Source organism: Nycticebus coucang, chromosome 11 (assembly GCF_027406575.1).
Source record: "Nycticebus coucang isolate mNycCou1 chromosome 11, mNycCou1.pri, whole genome shotgun sequence".
In the NCBI taxonomy this organism is placed as follows: domain Eukaryota; kingdom Metazoa; phylum Chordata; class Mammalia; order Primates; family Lorisidae; genus Nycticebus; species Nycticebus coucang.
Window position 1 is genome coordinate 5,527,064 of NC_069790.1, and position 20,390 is coordinate 5,547,453.

The following is a 20,390-nucleotide window of genomic DNA, read 5'->3' on the forward strand; positions in this document are numbered from 1 at the left end:
CCAAACAACGACAACTACAAACAAAAATAGCCGGGCATTGCAGTGGGTGCCTGTAGTCCCAGCTACTCAGGAGGCTGAGGCAAGAGAATCGCTGAAGGTTGCTGTGAGCTGTGATGTCACAGCACTCTACTGAGGGTGACATAGGGAGACTCTGTCTCAAAAAAAAAAAAAATCTAAGTTACCTATAAGGCAGTGGTTCTCAACCTTCCTAATGCCACGACCCTTTAATACAGTTCCAGTAGGTCGTGACCCACAGGTTGAGAACCACTGCTGTAAGAATAGTAAAGTTGGGCGGCGCCTGTGGCTCAGTCGGTAAGGCGCCGGCCCCATATACCGAGGGTGGCGGGTTCAAACCCAGCCCCGGCCAAACTGCAACCAAAAAAAAAATAGCCGGGCGTTGTGGTGGGTGCCTGTAGTCCCAGCTACTCGGGAGGCTGAGGCAAGAGAATCGCTTAAGCCCAGGAGTTGGAGGTTGCTGTGAGCTGTGTGAGGCCACGGCACTCTACCGAGGGCCATAAAGTGAGATTCTGTCTCTACAAAAAAAAAAAAAAAAAAAAAAAAAGAATAGTAAAGTTGACACAGAAAAAAATCTAAAACCACATAGAAAGGGAGGAAAGTACACAAACCACCAGAATCACATATTCAAATATGTGGATCAAAACAACTCAAAAGGCTTAATAAACACCAGTTTAAAATGTGGACGCCTGACTCAAGTTTAACAAAGTCTGTAAGTCATATATTTACTCACTTCGGTTTTGAGCTTCCTGGTAGGCAGGGGGAGAATGGAAGCACTTTACCCTAAATCTTCACTCCTGTGTGTGTTATTAACCACCCAATTTTAGAAATGATTGAGGTGGGTGACCTAAATGATTCTCATACTCAGAAACCAATTCTTTGTGATGGACAAAGTTTTTTCTGATACTAAATTATTAAAGAGATTTTTTTACATAGTTTCACATACAAAAGGCTTTGAAGAGTTTTAAGAATATTTCCCTTTGTATACCTTTACATTTTCTAATTTTAAAGAAATACATGCCTACTATGGTAACAGTATAAAGTGTAATCATCTGTAAAAACAGAACTAATAACTATGAACATTTTTACATCTCCCAGCATCATTCTATGTATACATACGCAAACTTGTTGTGAAATAGTCTCTACTTATGAATGTAATAACAAAAACATCTTTTGCATTATAAAAAATTAATTTGATTACATGTTATTTCATAGTTTCGGCAATAAGAGGAGATGTAATGATTATTTTAATACATCTATTAAACATGTTTAAGTGCATATAAAAATATTTAAAATTTCAGTAGGATAATTAAATATGTACTATTATAGTATCTGCCTTTGCACTTACCAATATTGCCTGCATATCTTTCCATGAAAATAAATATTGAGCTCTCTTCTTTTATTGTTTTACTGCATAGACTGTATTTCAATATATCTGCATGTAATCATTTATCAAATTTTCTCCCTTAGGAGAAATTTTCTCCCTTATTTTCTCTCATTAAGTAAAATTCTGCACCCCTAATTCTTTATGCTAATATGTTTGCTCACTGATGTAATTACTTGCTTAACAAAGTCCTGAAAGTGAAATTGCTAAATTGACACATATGCCACTTGTAAAGGCCAAATGTCCTCCAGAAAGGTGTCACCAGCCTCCACTCCTACCGGTGGTGTATGAAGGTACTTATTTCTTCTCACCAGCACCAATTTGTGGGTGAAAAGTGAAATAGTACAGTCATTCATTTTCAGAGGTGTAAAAATTTTAGCCATTCATGTGTCTTATTTTTTGAAGTTTTGGTTAACATCATTTTCCTTGTTTTTATTGGTATAGAATCATTTTTAAAATCATTAGCTCTTTTTATAATAAGATTATGAATCCTTTGACATGTTATCTTGACAGGTTTGTCTTAAAATGTTAGTAGTATTTCTTAAAAGTACTTTTTTTTTTTCCTTCATTATTTTTATCTCACTGTCATTTTGGAAAAAAATTTTCACGTTCCTCACCTTATAAACAAATTTCCCTGAATTTCCAGGTAATCTGTGAATATCCATTTAAGTCGGTATCCTAGGAGCAATTTGTTTAATGGATCTATGTTTCCTTTTTTGTTTCCAAATACTTGTCCCAATATTATCTATTGACAAAAATCTACCCTGTACTCATGAGTTGAAAATGATTTAATCTGATCATTTCTAAACTTCTGCTTGGTCATGAGTGCCATATTTTTTCATATTTTTATACTTTCATAATATTTTTACAATGTTGCATTGCAAAGCCATTAGCTTGCATTTTTTCCTTTAGGTGAACTCTACTATTTCTAATAACTTCCACCTAAGAGCTAAAAAATGCAGAGATTCTCCATGTTTGTACCAAGGGAAGACTGTGCCCATTGTAGGGAGTGATGAGCAAGTTGCTACTTTAGGGAGGGACAACTGTGCTGGTTCCTGGTGCATCAAAATAATCCAAGAATTCAGAATCTGAAAAGCAGATACATATACCTAAGACTATCTTCCGTGATCGTTAGGACTTGCTGTTGGACTTCTGAACACAGAAGCCCAAAGACTACAACTTCCACTCACAGGTCAGGGCTAGGAACACTGGTATTTCTGCAGGATTGTGACTGGCCTTAGATTGTAGGCCTGCGGTGAGCAGAATTAGCATTTCTTCTGTTCAAGTGAGAAGTCTGACAAAACTATGGTCCAAATGCAGAGTCCTCATCTCTCTTTTCCTGGATAAGCTTGGGGATAAGATGAACCAGTATCTTTCTAGAAGCATCTGTGGAAATTCTCAAGTGCTCTGACAAGTGTCCAGACATCTGCACTGCAGAAGAATGGAAAAATTAATGATATGCAAAACGTTCAGACCAGGTGTTACTGGTGCCCTGCCGTAGAAAGGCCCAGAAGGATGAACAAATGCCTCAGGTTCTGAGCAGCAACACCTCCTGACAAAGTGACCTGACAGGGATGTTTATTGCAAAATGTAATCTCAGGTACCTACATCAATTTCCTTCCTGGACAGTGCTAATATTGCCTTATTTGTGTTTTGCTGAAAACTTTCCAGAATTGAAGATTTTTTATTTTGGTCTGATTTTTTTCTTAGACATACAATTTCTGAAAATAATTAGACTACAGGGTTAAGTTCAGGTGAAGTCGTTCTTTTTCTGGAAGGCAAGTCCATCTTCAGGATGGATGGCTGTCAGTCTTCATGGTGTGCTGGTAGAAGAGTAGAAGTCTATGGCAGTGGTTCGCAACCTTCCTAATGCCGCCGCCTGTTAATACAGTTCACCCACAGGCCGGGAACCGCTGGCTGGTCTATGGAGTTGTCCACTGAGGCAATACATGGTTCACTAACAAAAACAACCAACTGTCCTCTTTCTGCAGTGAAAAAGCATTTACATATTCACTTGGAGTCCTGGGGGCTCATTATCTTGATCTGAATTTCTTGAGAGAAGTTAGTGTTTCTTTTCTGAGAAACACTTAAGAAAAGTCTAACCACACAGGGAGGTTTGGCTTTTTACCCTCCTGCTTCGTTTCATTTTTTTAGTAAGTCAGTGAAGGTTTTCTGTGGAAAAGTGAAGAGGGGCAGGAAACTCAAGAAAACCTGGCTTCCATCTATAACTGTAGTGATTATGAGTTGTGTGACCTTTGTTACTTCACTTCTCCTACCCTCAGTCTATTTTATTTACAAAATAGTAAGATATTTGTAAAATACCTGCTACCAGGATTGTGGGATTGCAGAATCAAATGAGCAGTGGTTTGTGAAAGCACTTCAAACTCTAGCAGGCTGTACAGCTGTGCATATACAAATACTGTGTACACTGCTTTATGGGTGTACAAACAAAACCGTATTTGGAAGGCCAGAGGGATCCGGCACAGCCTTCATGCACACGTGAGTGCTCTTGTGAGCTGAGAACCTCTTTGTTCAAGGCCAGGGCAGCCCATACATCTAACTCCAAAGGTCATCCCTGCCTGATGGCCCTCATGGAGCCGAAGGAATGCTTCTCTCTCCAAAAGAGCTGCCTTCCGGAGTTCCAGACGCTGTCTTCTGCGGGAGAACAACAACGCTGCTCTCTCTCACAGCCGCTCAGCTTCCCCACTGACAATCCGGGGTTTCTGAGCAGACGGTTTTCGTAAGCCTAAAAACCGTGGTTGACACCATGCCCTGCAGTTACAATCCCTGTGCTGCGGTTGGGGTGTGAGACCTCTAGACAGACCGGTATTCCAACCGTACAATAAAGCCTCTGTTGCTGGTGTCTTCCAGAGTCTCCGCTGCCATCCTGGAATAGTGGCAGGCTGAGAGGCCACCACGTGGATGCGGGAGAGAGCTGAGGCTGGGGCCAGGCTGCCCCATCGCCGGGGACAGAGGAGAACGCCATGTAATGCCTCATGGCGACGCACGCACACACGTATGTGCACACATCCATGCACACGCACACCTACGCACGCCCATGTGTGCGCTCCCACATGCCCACGCGCGCACACAAGCGCCCTCTTGCGTGCACACGCACACTCCCACACCTGCCGGGGAACCCAAGCTTTATTTCCGCAGCGCGCACGCGCAGTGCCCCGCGGCCCAGCCATCCTCCTAGTAGCCCCGGGACTCCTCCTTCCTGTTGAAGGGGTTGTAGGGTTTCACAGTGGTGACTACTCGCGACAGCGGAGCTTGGTGACGGAAGAGGTCAACTTTCATCTCTCTCCGCAAGGTGCTAGGACAGAATTGGAGAAGAAAAGAAAAGGGTACAATGATAAGAAAATAAACATAAAAGCACATAACCTCATCCATTCTCCAACCCGTGAGGCACGTGTGTGTATGTGGGGGGGAGGGAGGGCAGAGCCTTTACCTTGGTACTACGTATACGTTTATGGGGTACGTTGATGTACATGTGTGTAACTGTATACAGTTATGGGGTACATGTAATGAGTTGATACACAATGTAGGATGCTTAAATCAAACTGATTAACATAGCCATCACCTCACTTATTTTTTGTGATAAGACGTTTAAAATATACTATTAGTTGCTTTGAAATGTACCCTTGCCATGTGCACATTAGGGTAGTGCCCTACCTCCAGTCACCCTCTCCCATCCCCTCCCTTCTCCCTCCTCTCCTTCTGTCTGGACTATAGTCCAATTGTGTTTTATCATTCATATGAATGTGTAAGTGATTATATGTTAGTTTCAGAATAATATAAAGTACATTGGATACTTTATTTTCCATTCTTGAGTATTTCACTAAAAATAATATGTTCCATCTTCATCCAGGTAAACAAAGATGTAAAGTCTCCCTCATTTTTTAATGGCTGCATCATATTCCATGGTATACATATACCACAATTTGTTAATCCATTCATGGGTTAGTAGGCATTTGGCTGCTTTCATGACTTGGCAATTATGAATTGGGCTGCAAAAAAAAATTCTAAACATTCTTTGTTGTAAAATGATTTTTGTTCATCTGGGTAGACACCCAGGATTTGATGGAATTGCAGGATCAAATGGTAGGTCGACGTTTAGTTCTTTGAGAATTCTCCATAAACTTCTTTCCAAAAAGGCTGTATTAGTTTTCAGTCCCACCAGCAGTGTAGAAGTGTCCCCTTCTATTCACATCTGCAGTTTTGGGTTTTGGTGGTGTGGGCTCATCTTACTGGAGATAGGTGATATCTCAGAGTGGTTTTGATTTCCATTTCTTTGATGATTAAAGATGATGAGCAGTTTTTCATATGTTTGTTGGCCCTTCGCCTGTCACCTTCAGAGAAGTCCTAGCCATCACAATGATGCAAGAGAAGGGGATCAAGGGTATTCAAATGGGGTCAGAGAAGGTCAAACTCTCTCCCTTCATGTGTGACATGATCTTAACACTTAGAAGTGATCAAGGAATATAGCAGTGTCTCAGGATACAAAATCAATACTTACAAATCAGTAGCTTTTCTAGTACAATAGTCAAGTCAAAAATATAGTCAAGGACTCCATTACTTTTACAGTAGTGCCAAAGAAGATGAAATACCTGGGAATTTATCTAACGAAGGATGTGAAATATTTCTATAATGATAATTATGAAACCCTGAGAAAAGAATACCTGAAGATGTTAACAAATGGAAAAACACACCATGTCTATGGCTGGGAAGAATCAACACTGTTAAAATGTCCATACTACCCAAAGCAATCTGCAGATTTAATGCAATCCCTATTAAAGCACCAATGTCATACTTTAAAGAACTTGAAAAAATAGTACTTCATTTTATATGGAATCAGAAAAAACCTCAAATAGCCAATACATTACTTAGAAATAAAAACAAATCAGGAGGCATCATGTTACCAGACTTCAGGTTATACTACAAATCTATAGTGATCAAAACAGCATGGTACTGGCACAAAAATAGAGTTGTAGATATATGGAACGGAATAGAGAATCTAGAGATGAACCCAGTCACATATTGTCATTTGAGCTTTGACAAGCCTAACAAAAACATACATGGGGGAAAGATTCCCTATTTAACAAACAGTGTTGGGAGAACTGGCTGGCAACCTGTAGAAGACTGAAACTGGACCCTCACCTTTTACCACTAACAAAAATTGATTCTCACTGGATAAAAGATTTAAACTTAAGACATGAAAACTATAAAAATACTAGAAGAGAGTGCATAGAAAACGCTTGAAGATATTGGCCTGGGAAAATATTTTATAAGGAGGACCCCCTGGGCAACTGAAGCAAAACCAAAAATATATTGCTGGGATACGATCAAGCTAAAAAGCTTCTGCACAGCTAAGGGCACTGTAAGTAAAGCAAACAGACAGCTTTCAGAATGGGAGAAGATCTTTGCAGGTTATGATTCCAACAAAGGTCTGATAATTAGAATCTACAGAGAACTCTTTAATCAATAAGAATAGAACAAACAATCCCATTTCTTTGTGGGCAAAAGACTTGAACAGCCCTTGGCTTCTTTGACTGGAGTCTGCTTCACGTCTAGAATCACCTTGGTTGCTAAGAAAGGAGGTGAGTCTACAGACAGGCAGCCAGCGGACCTGATAGCTGTGACATAAGGTCTGGGGGAGGCAGCCAGCAAGAGCCAGGAAGTAGGCTCACCTGGCCAGTGGCCTGAAACTGATGCAGGAATGTCCAGCCTGGCCTCTGCCGGCTGAGTGAGGGGCACAGAGAAGGCCGGGGTGGGGGCTTCTGCCTCCCACTGCCTGTGGCCTTCTGTAGTCTGCTCCTGCATGGACTTTCTTAAGACCCAGTAGGCATAAAAATGCCTTGCCTGATTTGTTGTGAGAATCAAAAGAAATAAAAGACCTTTGAAATGTGGAACGCTCTGCCAATGATGTTTTACCCCTTGGGTTACCATCATTTTCAAAGTCCTTATGCACAGAGGTGGTCAGTCCCATTTGAGAGGAATTGGCCAGTTATTACAAGCCCACAGCCCCAGGTGATTTTTTTTAATTTTTTTATTTGTATTTTTACATATACATGTGTCAATTAGGTTTCCATTTTTCTTTTTTGCCTACACAAAATTAAAAAGACTTAAAGTTTAATGACGATAACAATGTTTATGATAAGGACTAGAAACAAAAGCCTCATAAAGAACAAATGAACATAAATACATTCAGAAAAGGAATCAGACAATTGCTACATTGAAATATTAAGCAATAATAATAATGCAAAGAAAGTAACATTCACATTGTCAAATAAGAGTATGTCTATTATAGAAAGCTTTGACTCTGAGATTCAGTATGGAGTCATCGGTTAACTTCTTCTTTTTTTTTAAGTATTAAAAAATAGACAACTAGTATTTATGAACAAAAGTAAAAGATAATTTCAAAAAACAGATCATGCTCAATCTTATAGACAATAGAGAAAGAAGAAATACTTCAAAATCATTCTACTGGATCTGGGTACACCTGATATTAAAGTTGGAGGAAATATATTATTATAAAGGAGAACGTACAAACGTATGTCACTTATAAATGAGAATGCAATATCCTAAACACCCAGGTGATTTCTTTGTGTATTTGCCATTTGAAACACACACACACACACACACACACACACACAGATGCCTGCACCCAGCAGCAAGTTACAACTACATCTAGAATAGCTTTGTTTTTATGACATGAGCACCATGAAGGAAATTTCTTCGTTTGCTTTTTTAAAAAATAAAATTACATTGTAAGAAATGGTTGTTGAAGCCAGAATAATCTGTCTAGGAAGGTAAAAGAAACACTGGATTGTGAAGGAAGTAAGAGTGTGTAGAAGCACTTGTGCTGGTGTGTCCTGCTCACAGGTCTGGAGACTGACAGCGCCCCTCCCTCCCCAGCTCCCACCCGCCCGCCTCCTCCTGCCCATGTCTTGCGATTGCCTCTTTCCTGTTTCTTCCACATCCCATCCCCATACTAATGTGAAGGCACGGTGAGGGGTCTGAACACCTCACGCAGAGTGTGGTGTAGGGACCATGTAGCCACAGGCCCCCTTGCATTCTAGGCCAAAACAATTAAAAAATCCAGGACCCTGTTGTGGCGTTAGTAACCGCAGAGGTCTGTGGTGAATATGAGGATGTTTCTTCAGCCCTTCCTCTTGTCCACATCAGTCTATAATCTGGCAGGCAGGAGCATTTCACTTGACTGGTGGTGGCAGAATCCAGAAGCAAGAAGCTCAGGAGAGAATGGGTTAGACGTGGAGGCAGGGAACAAGGGACACTGTTTTTTAAAGAAGCTCAGAAGTGAAAGGAAAGCGGAGAGAACAGGGTGGCAAGAGAGAACAGTGGGGACGTTCCACTGGGTCTTTTCATAAACACCGAGGCCGCCGGGAGAGGCCAGACACCGGACAGCAGGGTGGGCAGGGAGGAAGCAGGACTGCGCAGGATTGAAGCAAGGGTGAGCCTTTCAGAAAAGGAGACTGTGTCTTCCGGGGAGAAAAGGAGCAACAACGGAACAGAGATATGAGCATGGGGAGCAGGGGCACAGTCCTGGGGCCTGAGGGGACTGTGTGGGTGGTCCAGGAAGCAGTAGATGAGACTGGCTATTGAGAGGGACATGGGGAAGTGACCGGAAGCTCGCATAGCACTGGATGGTTGAAGATGGCCACTCTGGGAGTGGCACAGGCTTTTACTGAGACAGGAGCACCTCACAGAGGAGCAGTGGGAAGATGGACGTGATTAACACTGGAGAGGAGTTCCCAGGGGTTGCCCACGTGCAGCTGGCTTCTGAGAAATAACAGGAAAAAGTGCATCAGCTCAAGTAGACATAATCAGGAGGAAGTTAGCTCACTAAGCCACTAAGTTCTCATGATACTCATCAGAGAGAGAACTGGGCTCACACTTTCACTGGAAATTTTTAGTAAAAAAAAAAAAAATATATCAAATACAGTGTCACAAAAAAGTCAGAGGCCATACTCCATGAGGGAGAACCTCGAAGGCACATGAAGGCCAGGGTTAGACAGATGGCCTTCCTGCTAGAGGCCCAGCCTTGTGTTAGCACAGGGATTTCTTTTTCTTTTTAATATAAACTCCCTCTCCTGCCTTTCCCATTGGGCTTTCTCACATTGGAGTTCCACCATCTGTTAGGAACCCCTGTTAGGGGCCAAGGAAGAGATACAGAGCTGGACATCTGGACTCAACACAACCATCATTTAGTGGTGGGTGACACTTATCTTCACTTTGAGAATAAGAACCCCAGAGAAGCCACCTTGGAGGGTTGGGTCCCCACCCTGGGGACTGGATGGTAGCCATATGTACAGTACGCACTATGTGTAAGGGAGGTAATTGTAAAGTTCCCGCTCCCCAGCAGTCAGCTGTGGGCCTGGATCTGAATCTGAGTGTCTGGCTGAAAGGCACAAGTTCTTATATATAGTAGTGACAGCAAGGGAGAGTCTTCCCCTTAGAAATAGAGATTTATCTGAAAGACAATAGGAACTTTTTACCACACGTTGGATAGCTCGATTGTGTGGCTCTGGAAAAGGATCAGAGCACCAGGATGGTCTGGTGGGAGCTGAGATACTTGGGGTGAGAAGATGGATTGTAAACAAACAGACATAAGCGTGAGGGAAATATTTGCATGGGCACTTAGAAAGAAGCTTGGAGTCAGATCCTTCCTAAATTGTGAATCAACCAACCACAGCGTTTTATCACACCTGTCTTTGGACAGCAAGTCTAAATGATAGATATAAGGATGCATCTGATTTTGACATTGCTTCTTTATGTCCCTCACATGAAGTAGACTATGTTAATTGTCTAAATGTCTACTAATTCTGCCTTTAGAAATGGATGTGTAACATTTAAAAATATGCCTTGACATTGGCCTTGGCAATGATTTCGTGACTATCATACCCAAAGCTCAGGCTACAAACAGTAAAAACAAATGGGACTACATCAAACTAAAAAGCTTTTGCACCAAAAGGCAGACATAACGTGAAAAGGCAGCCTACAGATTGGGAGAACGTATGTGGGAACCCATATCTAATAATGGGTGAATACTCAAAATTTATAAAGAACTCATATAACTCAATAGCAAGAAAACATATAACCCAATTTAAAAAAATGGGCCAAGAACTTGGATAACAATTCTCCAAAGATGAGATAAAAATGGGGAGCAGATACATAAAAAGGTGGTTAACATCGTTACCCATCAGGGAAATACAAATCGATGAGATAGCACTACACACTAGTTATAATGGCTATTATCAAAAAGACAAGAGGTAAGTGCTGGTGGGAGTGTGCGGAAATAGGAACCCTTGGACACTGATGGGTTGGTATAGCCATTGTGGAAAATAGTATAGAGGTTCCTAAAGAAATTAAAAATTGAAATACCATATGATCCAACAGTCCCTCTCTGGGCACATATTCAAGGCAAATAAAATCATCTCACTGCAGCATTATTCATAATAGCCATGAAAACAATCCAGTTATCTGTTGATGGATGAGAGGCTGAAGCGACTGTGGTCTATGTATCCAGGGGAATATTATTCAGCCTTAGTAAAAGAGACCCTGCCATTTGCCACAACATGGGTGGAGCTGGAGGTCATTTTGCTAGGCGAAATTAAGCCAGACAAAGAAAAATATCGCATAATCTCACTTATATCCAGAATCTAAAAAAGAAAAAAGAGGGTCAAATATACAGAAAGAGAGGGTAAAATAGGGCTTACGAGTAGCAGGGTGCCCATGAGAAAATAGATGACATTGGAGGATACAAAATAGCAGATAAGCAGCCAAATAAACCTAAAGCAGTGATGTAAACATGAGGATTATAGGCGATGAGTGGGATATAGCTGATCTTAGCGGCAGGGCAGGGGAATGAATAACCATGGAGCTGATGGACATGCTGATCCGTTTCACTGTAGTAGCCACTTTACTATACACACATATCACAATTTAATGCACAGTTGTTAGGACGATACGCACAGTAGTTTTTCTAAAATAAAAAATACATGCAAGTATTGAGACTGAGAAAAAAAATGTGTCTTAAGAGCAAACCAAATGCAACCTATTAGCCTAGACAGCTGACAAACGTCTTTTAGAATGTTTCTCATCAGAGGGCCCAGAAATTCTCAGAATCAACCTGGAAAGGTAGAGACCTTGATGAATGAGGCCCCCTGGGAGCAGACGCCTTAGAAAAGGCCCCATACACAGGGCTGGTGGGTGGTCAGGGCTCTGTGCATGAGGTCAGGGGCGTACAGAAGGCTAGCTGGGGCCCTGGGCCACCAACCATCACAGTTTCTTTACTGCACTACAGGGCTGCTTGCTGCAGGCTCCCTGCAGCACACCAAGCCCTGTTCACATGCTGTGCAGCCCTCCAATTCCTGTGAGGACAAGTCCTGATCCTCCAAGAGCTGCTGTGTGAAACCACTTCCTCTGTGAAGTCTGCTTGAAGTGCCCCCACAGATACCCTTGCAGCGGGTGCCTGCCCCAGTTTCCTTATCTATAAAACCCTGTCCCTTCCCCACAGGGTTCCTGGGACAGTGACATGAGTTACTACCCACAAAGCAGGAGAGGAATCACTCACTCAGTGGAAGTGATTATTAGTGTTCTCAAGCTTGTCATCACCCTCTGCTGTGGTTGTTTATTTATTGCTCACTGGGAGATGGCGAGCTCCTTGCAAATAGTCCTTGTGAATTTACTGGAGCACAGTAAACATGGGTTGGCCCTGTGAAAAGCCGCACACCTCACCCAACAAGTAAATGAGTGAGCAAGACAACAAGAGCTGGGGTGAACTGGGAACCGCAGCCCAGGAGGCCCGTGCCTGGCAGTTACTCACAGTCACTGCTATTCCGAAAGTTTACAAATTCTGTGAGGGTAGGAGCTCCGGCGCAGTGCCCACCACCTGCTGGTCACCTCCTCAGATCGCCCTCCCTGACCCCAGGCCCAACATGCCTCCTCCTGAGGCCAGTGGTGGCAGCCTGGCCTTCCTCCTCACAGCACCTTTCACCGCCCGCAGTTGGTTCATCTCTTCAGTGACCTGTTGCTTCTCACTGTCTGCCTGTCCCACCAGAACAGAAACTTCTGAGACCCGGGAGCTTTCCTGCTCATCCCTGTATGTTCAATGCCTTCAGCAGTGCCTGGCCCAGACTGGATGCTCAATAAACATTTGATAAACGAATGAATCTTCTACTGAAAGAAGGTGATCTATGAGAAAAAGGCGCCCTTCTGGGCAGAGCTTCCCTGCTCACTCCTCCATCCCCACCTTGTGGCATTGCCTTGCACCAGCCTCTAGACCTGGGTCAGCCTGTACTTGCATTTTCAAAACTGGGTCATCTCTTTTCCAAGGCCAGGTGTCCAACGGATGCTTTCACATTGGGTCAGAAAGAGCAACAACGCGCAAGGAGTGTTCAAGAACCTCACACTGAGGTTCTCATGGTTCCAACTTGCAAAACGTGGAGTTTAAAAATATACATGACTTTTAACAGAATTTTGTCTTTAATAAAAAATAAGGTCAATTTACAAGAAAACGTGTATCTGATGTAAGTATTTCCTGGGCGTTAATGATGATAATGCAGAAGGATAATGTACCAGGTCGTACAATTAGTTTTTTCGAGCTCCTTCTGTAAAACGTGCTGCATACCTCATTGCTGAGTGTCGCTGTGGTCACCAGAAGGCCGAGGGGAGCACCCCAGAGGTGACTATAGTGATACCCAGCAGTGAGGCACGTAGAGCTTTTTCTACGAGTTCCTGAACTTAATTTTCAGATCTCATGTAAGCAAAGCTGTGACTCTCACAGGCACAGGTGCTGCCCTCCTAATGCACTTTAAATATCTTAACGTACTTCTTTTAACAACATCAGCATGACCCATTCATCTATATCTGGTTTTCAATATAATTCTGGGTAAGATTCATAAAGGAAGCCTGCCTAAGGCCTACTCAAGTTGCCCTCAGTAGGAAAATTCACTGTTCTCTATTTTTTGGACTTGATGCTCCATTTTTTTTAAAGCAATGCAAATTTCCTCTTAGTATTTAATTATTCTTTAATGGAATAAACATAATGAAGATTTCCCCTCCTAATGTATCTGAGCGAGCTGAGTAATAGGATTCATACTTACCGGTACAGTTCTGAATCTGGTGATGGGGTTGTTGATGGAATATGAGAATTTGCTGGGTGGGTGGCTGTGAAATGAACCTTGCCAGTATATCCTGGAATATTCGCAGCACTAAAGTGAAGAGTTAAAAGAGAGGAAATTAAAATAATGGTTTATGAAATGGTCATGGTAACTAGCACCTAAATATGAAAAATACAAAGGAAGATGCCACCTAATTTTTCTTTCTGTGTAAGGTATGGAACTTGGGCTGCCCAAACAGGAAAGATTACAGGCATGAGCCACACTAAAGAACAGGAGCTTAGAAGACAGCCATACTCCAGCGCTGACACGACTTATTTCAAGTGTGTGTTTTCTCTTATTTTAAATTTCCATGTCTTTTACAGTCATGACTCACTGCTGAGCTCTGTTGCATAATGAAAGACAACAGTTCTTGACAAACCAGCAGACCCATATTCCACACATAACTCTAATGCAGACACCAATATTTTAAAGAAATAGACTCTTTCATTTACAGCTGTGTTTTTTCTCAAATATCCTCCTTATCACCATGAATGTGCTATATTACAGACTTCAGATGATTTCCCAAAACTACGCATTGAAATCAAATGTAAACAGCACATTGATTTCACGCAGCTTGTTTGGTTTAAGTTCACCAACTCTTCTGCTTCCCTTTTCTTTTCCCCACCAGGGGAGGGAGAAAAAAAGAAAGCACAAGAATGTAGGGGAAGCTTCCTGCCTGTGTATGAAAGCCCTCTCTAGAAAAGGGAAACAAGCATCTAAAAGAAAGCTGTAAGTAACTCAGAGAGCAGTATGAAGAACGACAGCTTTGCCGTGACAGCACACACTGGTTCACACAGATTATTCCCTAAGGATGGGAGAGGCTGCCTTGCAGGGCCAGGCCCAGTGTGAGTCTGTGTTCTGGAAACCACACGTTGCCTTAGCTGCAAGGAGTGACAGAAGGAAGGTTTACACTGAATTTCATGGCACAGTAACATGCTGTTTGCAGATCAGGAGGCTCAGTCACATGTGTAGAATCCTATCAGTGTTACCACCTCAGCTTGCTGTGCTGGCTTCAGAGGGAGAAAAAGTAAAAGGCCAGGGCGGCGCCTGTGGCTCAAAGGAGTAGGACGCTGACCCCATATTCCGGAGGTGGTGGGTTCAAACCCAGCCCCAGCCAAAAACTGCAAAAAAAAGCAAAAGGCCAACACTGTGGGCCTGGCCCAGTGAGGTGGGGCCAGTCAGTGGGCAGGCTGCCCCTTCCACCCAGATCTGTCACTTGTGCCCCACCCCCGAGGCCTTTCTTTGGGAGCAGGACAGCTCTGTGGTGTGGGTCCTTATTCACAATGGACCAGCAGCCAAAATGTAACTCCGTGGTGACAACTAGGCCTTTGCCAAAAGAGGAGGAATGGTTCCTCTGTGGAGGTCTTGGTTATATCAATGTCCTCTCCACAAATCCAAGCTAACCCTTCTCCAGGAGCCATTTATCTCCAGGAGTAATATTGGAAATAGGGAGCTTAGAGGGGGCTGCTTCTCAAAGCATCAAGGGACAAGGCAGACAGAAGAGAGATGGTAGCAACACGGCCGTATCCTCAAGGCTTGGGAAGGAGGTCACACCCTCAGCTTTCCCATCAGCTCTCAGATCCAGACTCTGGACACAGGCGCTTGGGGGCTTTTGGCCTCAGCCATACCAGTGGGTAATGACAGCAACTGAAAGGACTTGGGTGATAACAAAGTAGAAAAATAGACCATGATTCCTTCTCCCATCCATTATGTATTAGTGTCAGAATATTAGGGGAAAAATATGTATCAGGCAGGGAATTGCACTAGCAAATCTTCTAATTTTCTCCCACCTATGTGATTCCATGACTCTAATGGTGGTGGCTTGTTGGCTTCAGGAGCTGAGATCGGGAACACTCTGACAGTTACAAAATAAAGGCAAGTGACATCACGAGTGATACCAGAATAAACCATACAAAATAATGGATTTTGTGAGACCAGAAAAACAAGTGGGGGAAGCCTACTGCCTTGAGAGGCATAGTTCTCCTCCAAGCCTGTCTCTGCCCCTTAACCAACTGTGAGATTTTACTCCAGGGAAGATAGTTCTCTGGGCCTCAGCTCAGTCAACTGTGGGATAGAGGTAACATCACCGACTTCTTAGGGGCACTGTGGGGATTAAAGGAATTAAATGAATGTGGAAGCAGATAGTGAATTTTTAGCGCTTAATAAATGGTCAACTAATTTTAGTTACTATATCCAACTTTAAAAAATAAAACATTTACAAGATAAGGGCCTTCTTGGTGGAGAATGCAGTTTACCCAGTACAGACAGCTGTAAAGATGTTAAGTCAGAGGCTTCCAGTGCTGCTGCACACTGAAATCTCAGAGGCATCTTTAAAAGGCACCAGTGCCTGGTTCCCACCCTTGACATTCTGCTTGAATGAGTAATAGGCATGGCCTAGGCATTGGGACTTTCAACAGCTCTCTAAATGCTTCTCCTGCGCTGCTTCATTCAGGGGCTTCTGTTTCAGGGTGTGGAGACTCCAAGGAGTGAACTAAAGCTGCTGAATTCTAGGCAGTGCTCTTTAGGCCTTCTTGGAATTTTCTTGAACAAATGTAGCTATAAGTCACAGAGGTAAACCAGAAATCAAGCAACGTTATTTATGTGTATGCCTCTCCCCCAAACATTCATTAAAGCTTCCATGCATGTTATGAAGGAAATCCCCTCCAGCTGTGTGACAGGTTTTTTCCGCTTCCCCTAAAACACCTGCAGAATTAAAATATGGCTAAAATCACAGCCTCCTATCAGAGAAGTTCAGAAATAGGAGGGAGGCGAGCAGGCGATCTGTCCATCACACGAAGGGCTTGATGTAAACACTGGACAGCTATGCCGCCTCCTGCCTCGGTGGCATGAAGCTTATTGATGCTAAATGTGTACCATGTGTTACATGACATTAAATGACATCATATCTAACAATAACATACTATGAGATAGGAGATGGAGGAGCTGTTTTGGCTTGAGAATGAATTTAGTTGCATCACAAATGACCAAATACTTGAGAATTGAAAATTCTCACTCACACTGCTTCTAAATCTATTCCATTTAACCCCTGCAAGCAGAAATATCACAAGGGGAATTTTTGCCATCATGATTGCAAGATATTGACCTCATATCAAGAAGAGAATATACCTTGGGGGAAACTCAGACAGCTGCTGGTAGGTGATATTTTTCAGCTGGAGGAAGCAAAGCTATTAAAGACACTGAAATATATAGGCTATGAAATGGATTTCCAGACTAGTTGGATGTTCAAAGAATTCTAGCCCCCCTCCCAACCCCCATTCAAGTGAGGCAGAAACCAATTTAAAAATGAGACGTTTTCATTTTTGTCTTTGCTCCGTAGCTTTTAGTCCTTTGATCACCTCCTTGGTGCCTCTTCTTCCCAAATAAGACTGGATATTGTTAATTTATGGATAAATTTGAATGTATTATTGCCTAGGTTTTCAACTAATTGGTTTTCAACAAATCATGATAAAATACAAATAATATACTTTCAGAAAATAAGGAAGTTTAGTAATTCAGTTAGAAAAAAGGAGCACAGATAGTATATAATTAAAAGCTAAATAGAAAATAAAGAAGTGGGGAAAACCATGCTGTACTCATGTGTAGAATAAGTGTAGTATATATGTGGATGACAATGGAGGCCACACACAACATCTCTCTCCACCCGACAGACAGAACTAGTGCTCCTTGAGCGTGCCGGATTCCAGGCACTCTCTTAAGTGCTTTCCATGAGCTGACTGTTTAACTCTGTGTCACAGGTTCTAGTGTTCTGTCCACTGTATAGATGAAGGAATCAAGCCAGAGAGAGTCTCAGTAATGTGCCCAGAGCCGACTGCACTGGCAGCTGGCAGAACTGGACCCTGGCCCAGAAGGCCTGGACTTCAGAGACAGGGTCATCAGGCTGGGTGGGGAAGATCACCGCACTGTTCCCAGACTGGCCAGGAGAACCTGGGTAGCTCAGAGGAGACGGCATTCATTCAGGGCGGCATGTAAGTTTGAATTCAAATCAATGTGTCCATCTTGTATTTTGAGCTATTCTGTATCAGGTACAGTTCTAGGTGAAAATCAAGCAGACCAGGGTCCTGATAGCTTTCACATGAATAAGCAAATTTTTAAAATGTACATATAGATGTTTAAAGAACCCAAATGGGCAAAGAACATAAATGCTAAGGAAGGGGGGTGCCTAAGCCAGACACATTTAGCCTGTCCAGCCTGTGACCTTAGACCTGAACTGAAGCTTTCTGAGCCATCCATGTTAGGGGGGTAGTTAGGCATGGGCAGGGTGGGTGGTGGAGGTGGTTAGGCTATTCTGGCTATTTTGGATGAGCTTGGGTCAGATTGGCCTGAGCTGATACGGGATTAGGGCTAATGGTGACCTTGCACGTGGTTTGTTTTGGGGAGCTGGTTGATTTGGGAGACTGATCAATGTCCCTTGGACTTTCTGACATGGACAACTAAGTATGTGTTGTTATGGGAACAGAATTGATCATGACCCTGAGAAATTTCTAAGCAGCAGCTGACACCCCTATAAGTTGTGTATAAAATCCAGCACTGTGCTGTCCTCAGTGCCTGCTGTCTCTGGGATGGGGCTGGTTTGCTGTTCAAACCTAAAAGAAACTTCTCCTTTCTTGCTGAAGCTTTACTTCGTGTTGGTCTCTTTAATTATTTTGGTGACTATCTCAAGTCATCACCACGTCACCCCCTGACATCCTCACCCATCATCTGCAGTAGTCAGGGTTCTGTGCCTCCCGTGACGGGGTCTGGGGGGATGTGATGCTGGAGGGCTGGCAGTGCCCAGCACACAGCAGGTGCAGAATCAGCGTGGGAGGAAGCACAGGCGTAGCGGCAGGAGGCAGGATGGAAAGCAGAGAGGCAAGTGGGAGCAGGAGTAAGATCGGAAAGGTCCAGCCTTGTCCTCCGCCGAGTATCCACCCCGAGGGCTGAGAGAGGGGGAGCTGCAGAGAAATCTGAGAGGACCCAGCTAGAGAAGAAAACACAGGAGGTCCTGCCCAGTTGGGATTTGTCTGATTTTATTACTCAATGAGAAACGCAAATCAAACTAGAATCATTTTGCAATGAGCTTTAGTCATTGGACCGTATTTCTCTGAACATCATAAGATGCTGTGTGGCCTCAAGATAACTTTTCAGGAATTATAGTTGTTGTTCTTAGTATCATCTGGGAACATATTATTTTTTCCTCCTCTGTTCTAAGAATTTTTACTTCTTCCATTTAGAAGATGTAGAAATAACATATCCCCAAACTCCTGTTTTGTAGAGGAAGCCGCATCCCCATCAGATAGTTACTTGCTAAAAGCAAAGGGCATGTTGGGTGTGGATTAAGAGCAGGAGCTTGTCCTGGGGATGAAGGGGCCAATTCTGTGGACTTCTCTTCACCACTCAGGAGATGAATGGTCTCCATCATTTTCTCTGGCCTCAACCTCCTCACCCCTGAAAAATGGGCCTAGAACTGGTTCTTGGACCTCTGGTCTCATCACACTATTTCAAAAACAAATGAGAGGGTAGATGTGAAAGTTCTCTACAAAGGCAGAAGTGCTGGGCTAATGGAAGGAACTACTATTCATAGTTATTCTTCAACCTGGTTTGTGGTAAGATTTTTTTTTTTTTTTTTTTGTAAGCTGCAACACAGCCCAGTGACCTGCAGGGAAACCTTCCTTTTTACAATTTAGATCTTGCCAGGGGCGCCCTGGGGGTCCATTTCAGACAATTCCTCCTTATTTGCAAAGGCTTCCTCACAGAAATCTCTGAGGTCAAAAACCACAGTAAAGATGAAGCAATGTGAGATGAAAGATTACACCTCCATGGAGGAAGCTGCCTAGTTCAGCCAAACAAGCAAACGGTGCCTGTGAGGAGCAGGTTTGGGATCAGAAAGTGGCTGCACCATCTGCCCCATCCCCTGGGCCTTGGCTTGCCTGTGCTGAACCTGTTTCTCCTTTGGGAAAACCAGGTGAGGTGCATGTCTGTACGATCCCAGAGTCCTCTCCCATATCTGTGTAGGATGCATGTATCCAGCTCTAATGTTTAGAGTCCGTTAACAAAGGGAAAGCAGGGCAGCACCTGTGGCTCAATGGGTAGGGTGCCAGCCCCATATACCGAGGGTGGTGGGTTCAAACCCAGCCCCGGCCAAACTGCAACGACAACAACAACAAAAAACCCCAGCTGGGCGTTGTGGCAGGCACCTGTAGTCCCAGCTACTTGAGAGGCTGAGGCAAGAGAATTGCCTCAGCTCAGGAGTTGGAGGTTGCTGTGAGCTGTGTGATGCCAGGCACCGCCCCCACAAGGGTGATAAAGTGAGACTCTGTTTCTACACACACAAATAAAGGGAAAGGACTCCCAGCAGCTCTTTCCATGGGCTTAGGAAGGACAAAGAGTAAGTGCCCTTGGATTGTGACTGCACAGATCTGCCATTACACATCGGTCAGTTGTCATGTACTGTTGATTCGTGACTACAAAGTACAGAGAGTACACGGGACTATAAAATAATTACTAAAAGGCACTGGACTTCCCTTCAACCTTCATTGATTCCTGACAAAAAAATATGGATCTTGCATTAAAGAAAAGGACAAAAAAGTAAATCTGGGGTGGGGGATCCTTATCTCCATCTTACCTTATTTTTTCTGCTTAACACAGGCTATAAGTGAGGTTGAATTCATAACACTTAAAAAAAAAACAACCTCCTGAACAGTACACAGCTCTAGTCAACAGTACGTGTGTGTTGAAGAAACAAAAAAAGCTGTTTAGCTTTGCTGAAATTCAATAATTCCTATTGAGCCCAATATATATTTTGGATT

At 43.2% G+C, this 20,390-nt stretch overlaps 1 protein-coding gene across 1 annotated transcript in view; it reads right to left on the minus strand.

Annotated features, from left to right (window-relative positions):
* Positions 1-4,594: 4,594 nt before the first annotated feature.
* SPATA48 (spermatogenesis associated 48) overlaps positions 4,595-20,390 on the minus strand; it is a 72,504-nt gene continuing 56,708 nt past the window's right edge. Inside the window, exons 8-9 of the mRNA XM_053553871.1 lie at positions 13,528-13,635; positions 4,595-4,715 (exon numbers count right to left, since the gene is read on the minus strand). Of these exons, the coding sequence (XP_053409846.1) occupies positions 4,595-4,715; positions 13,528-13,635 (229 nt within the window). The remainder of the gene's footprint in view (positions 4,716-13,527; positions 13,636-20,390) is intronic.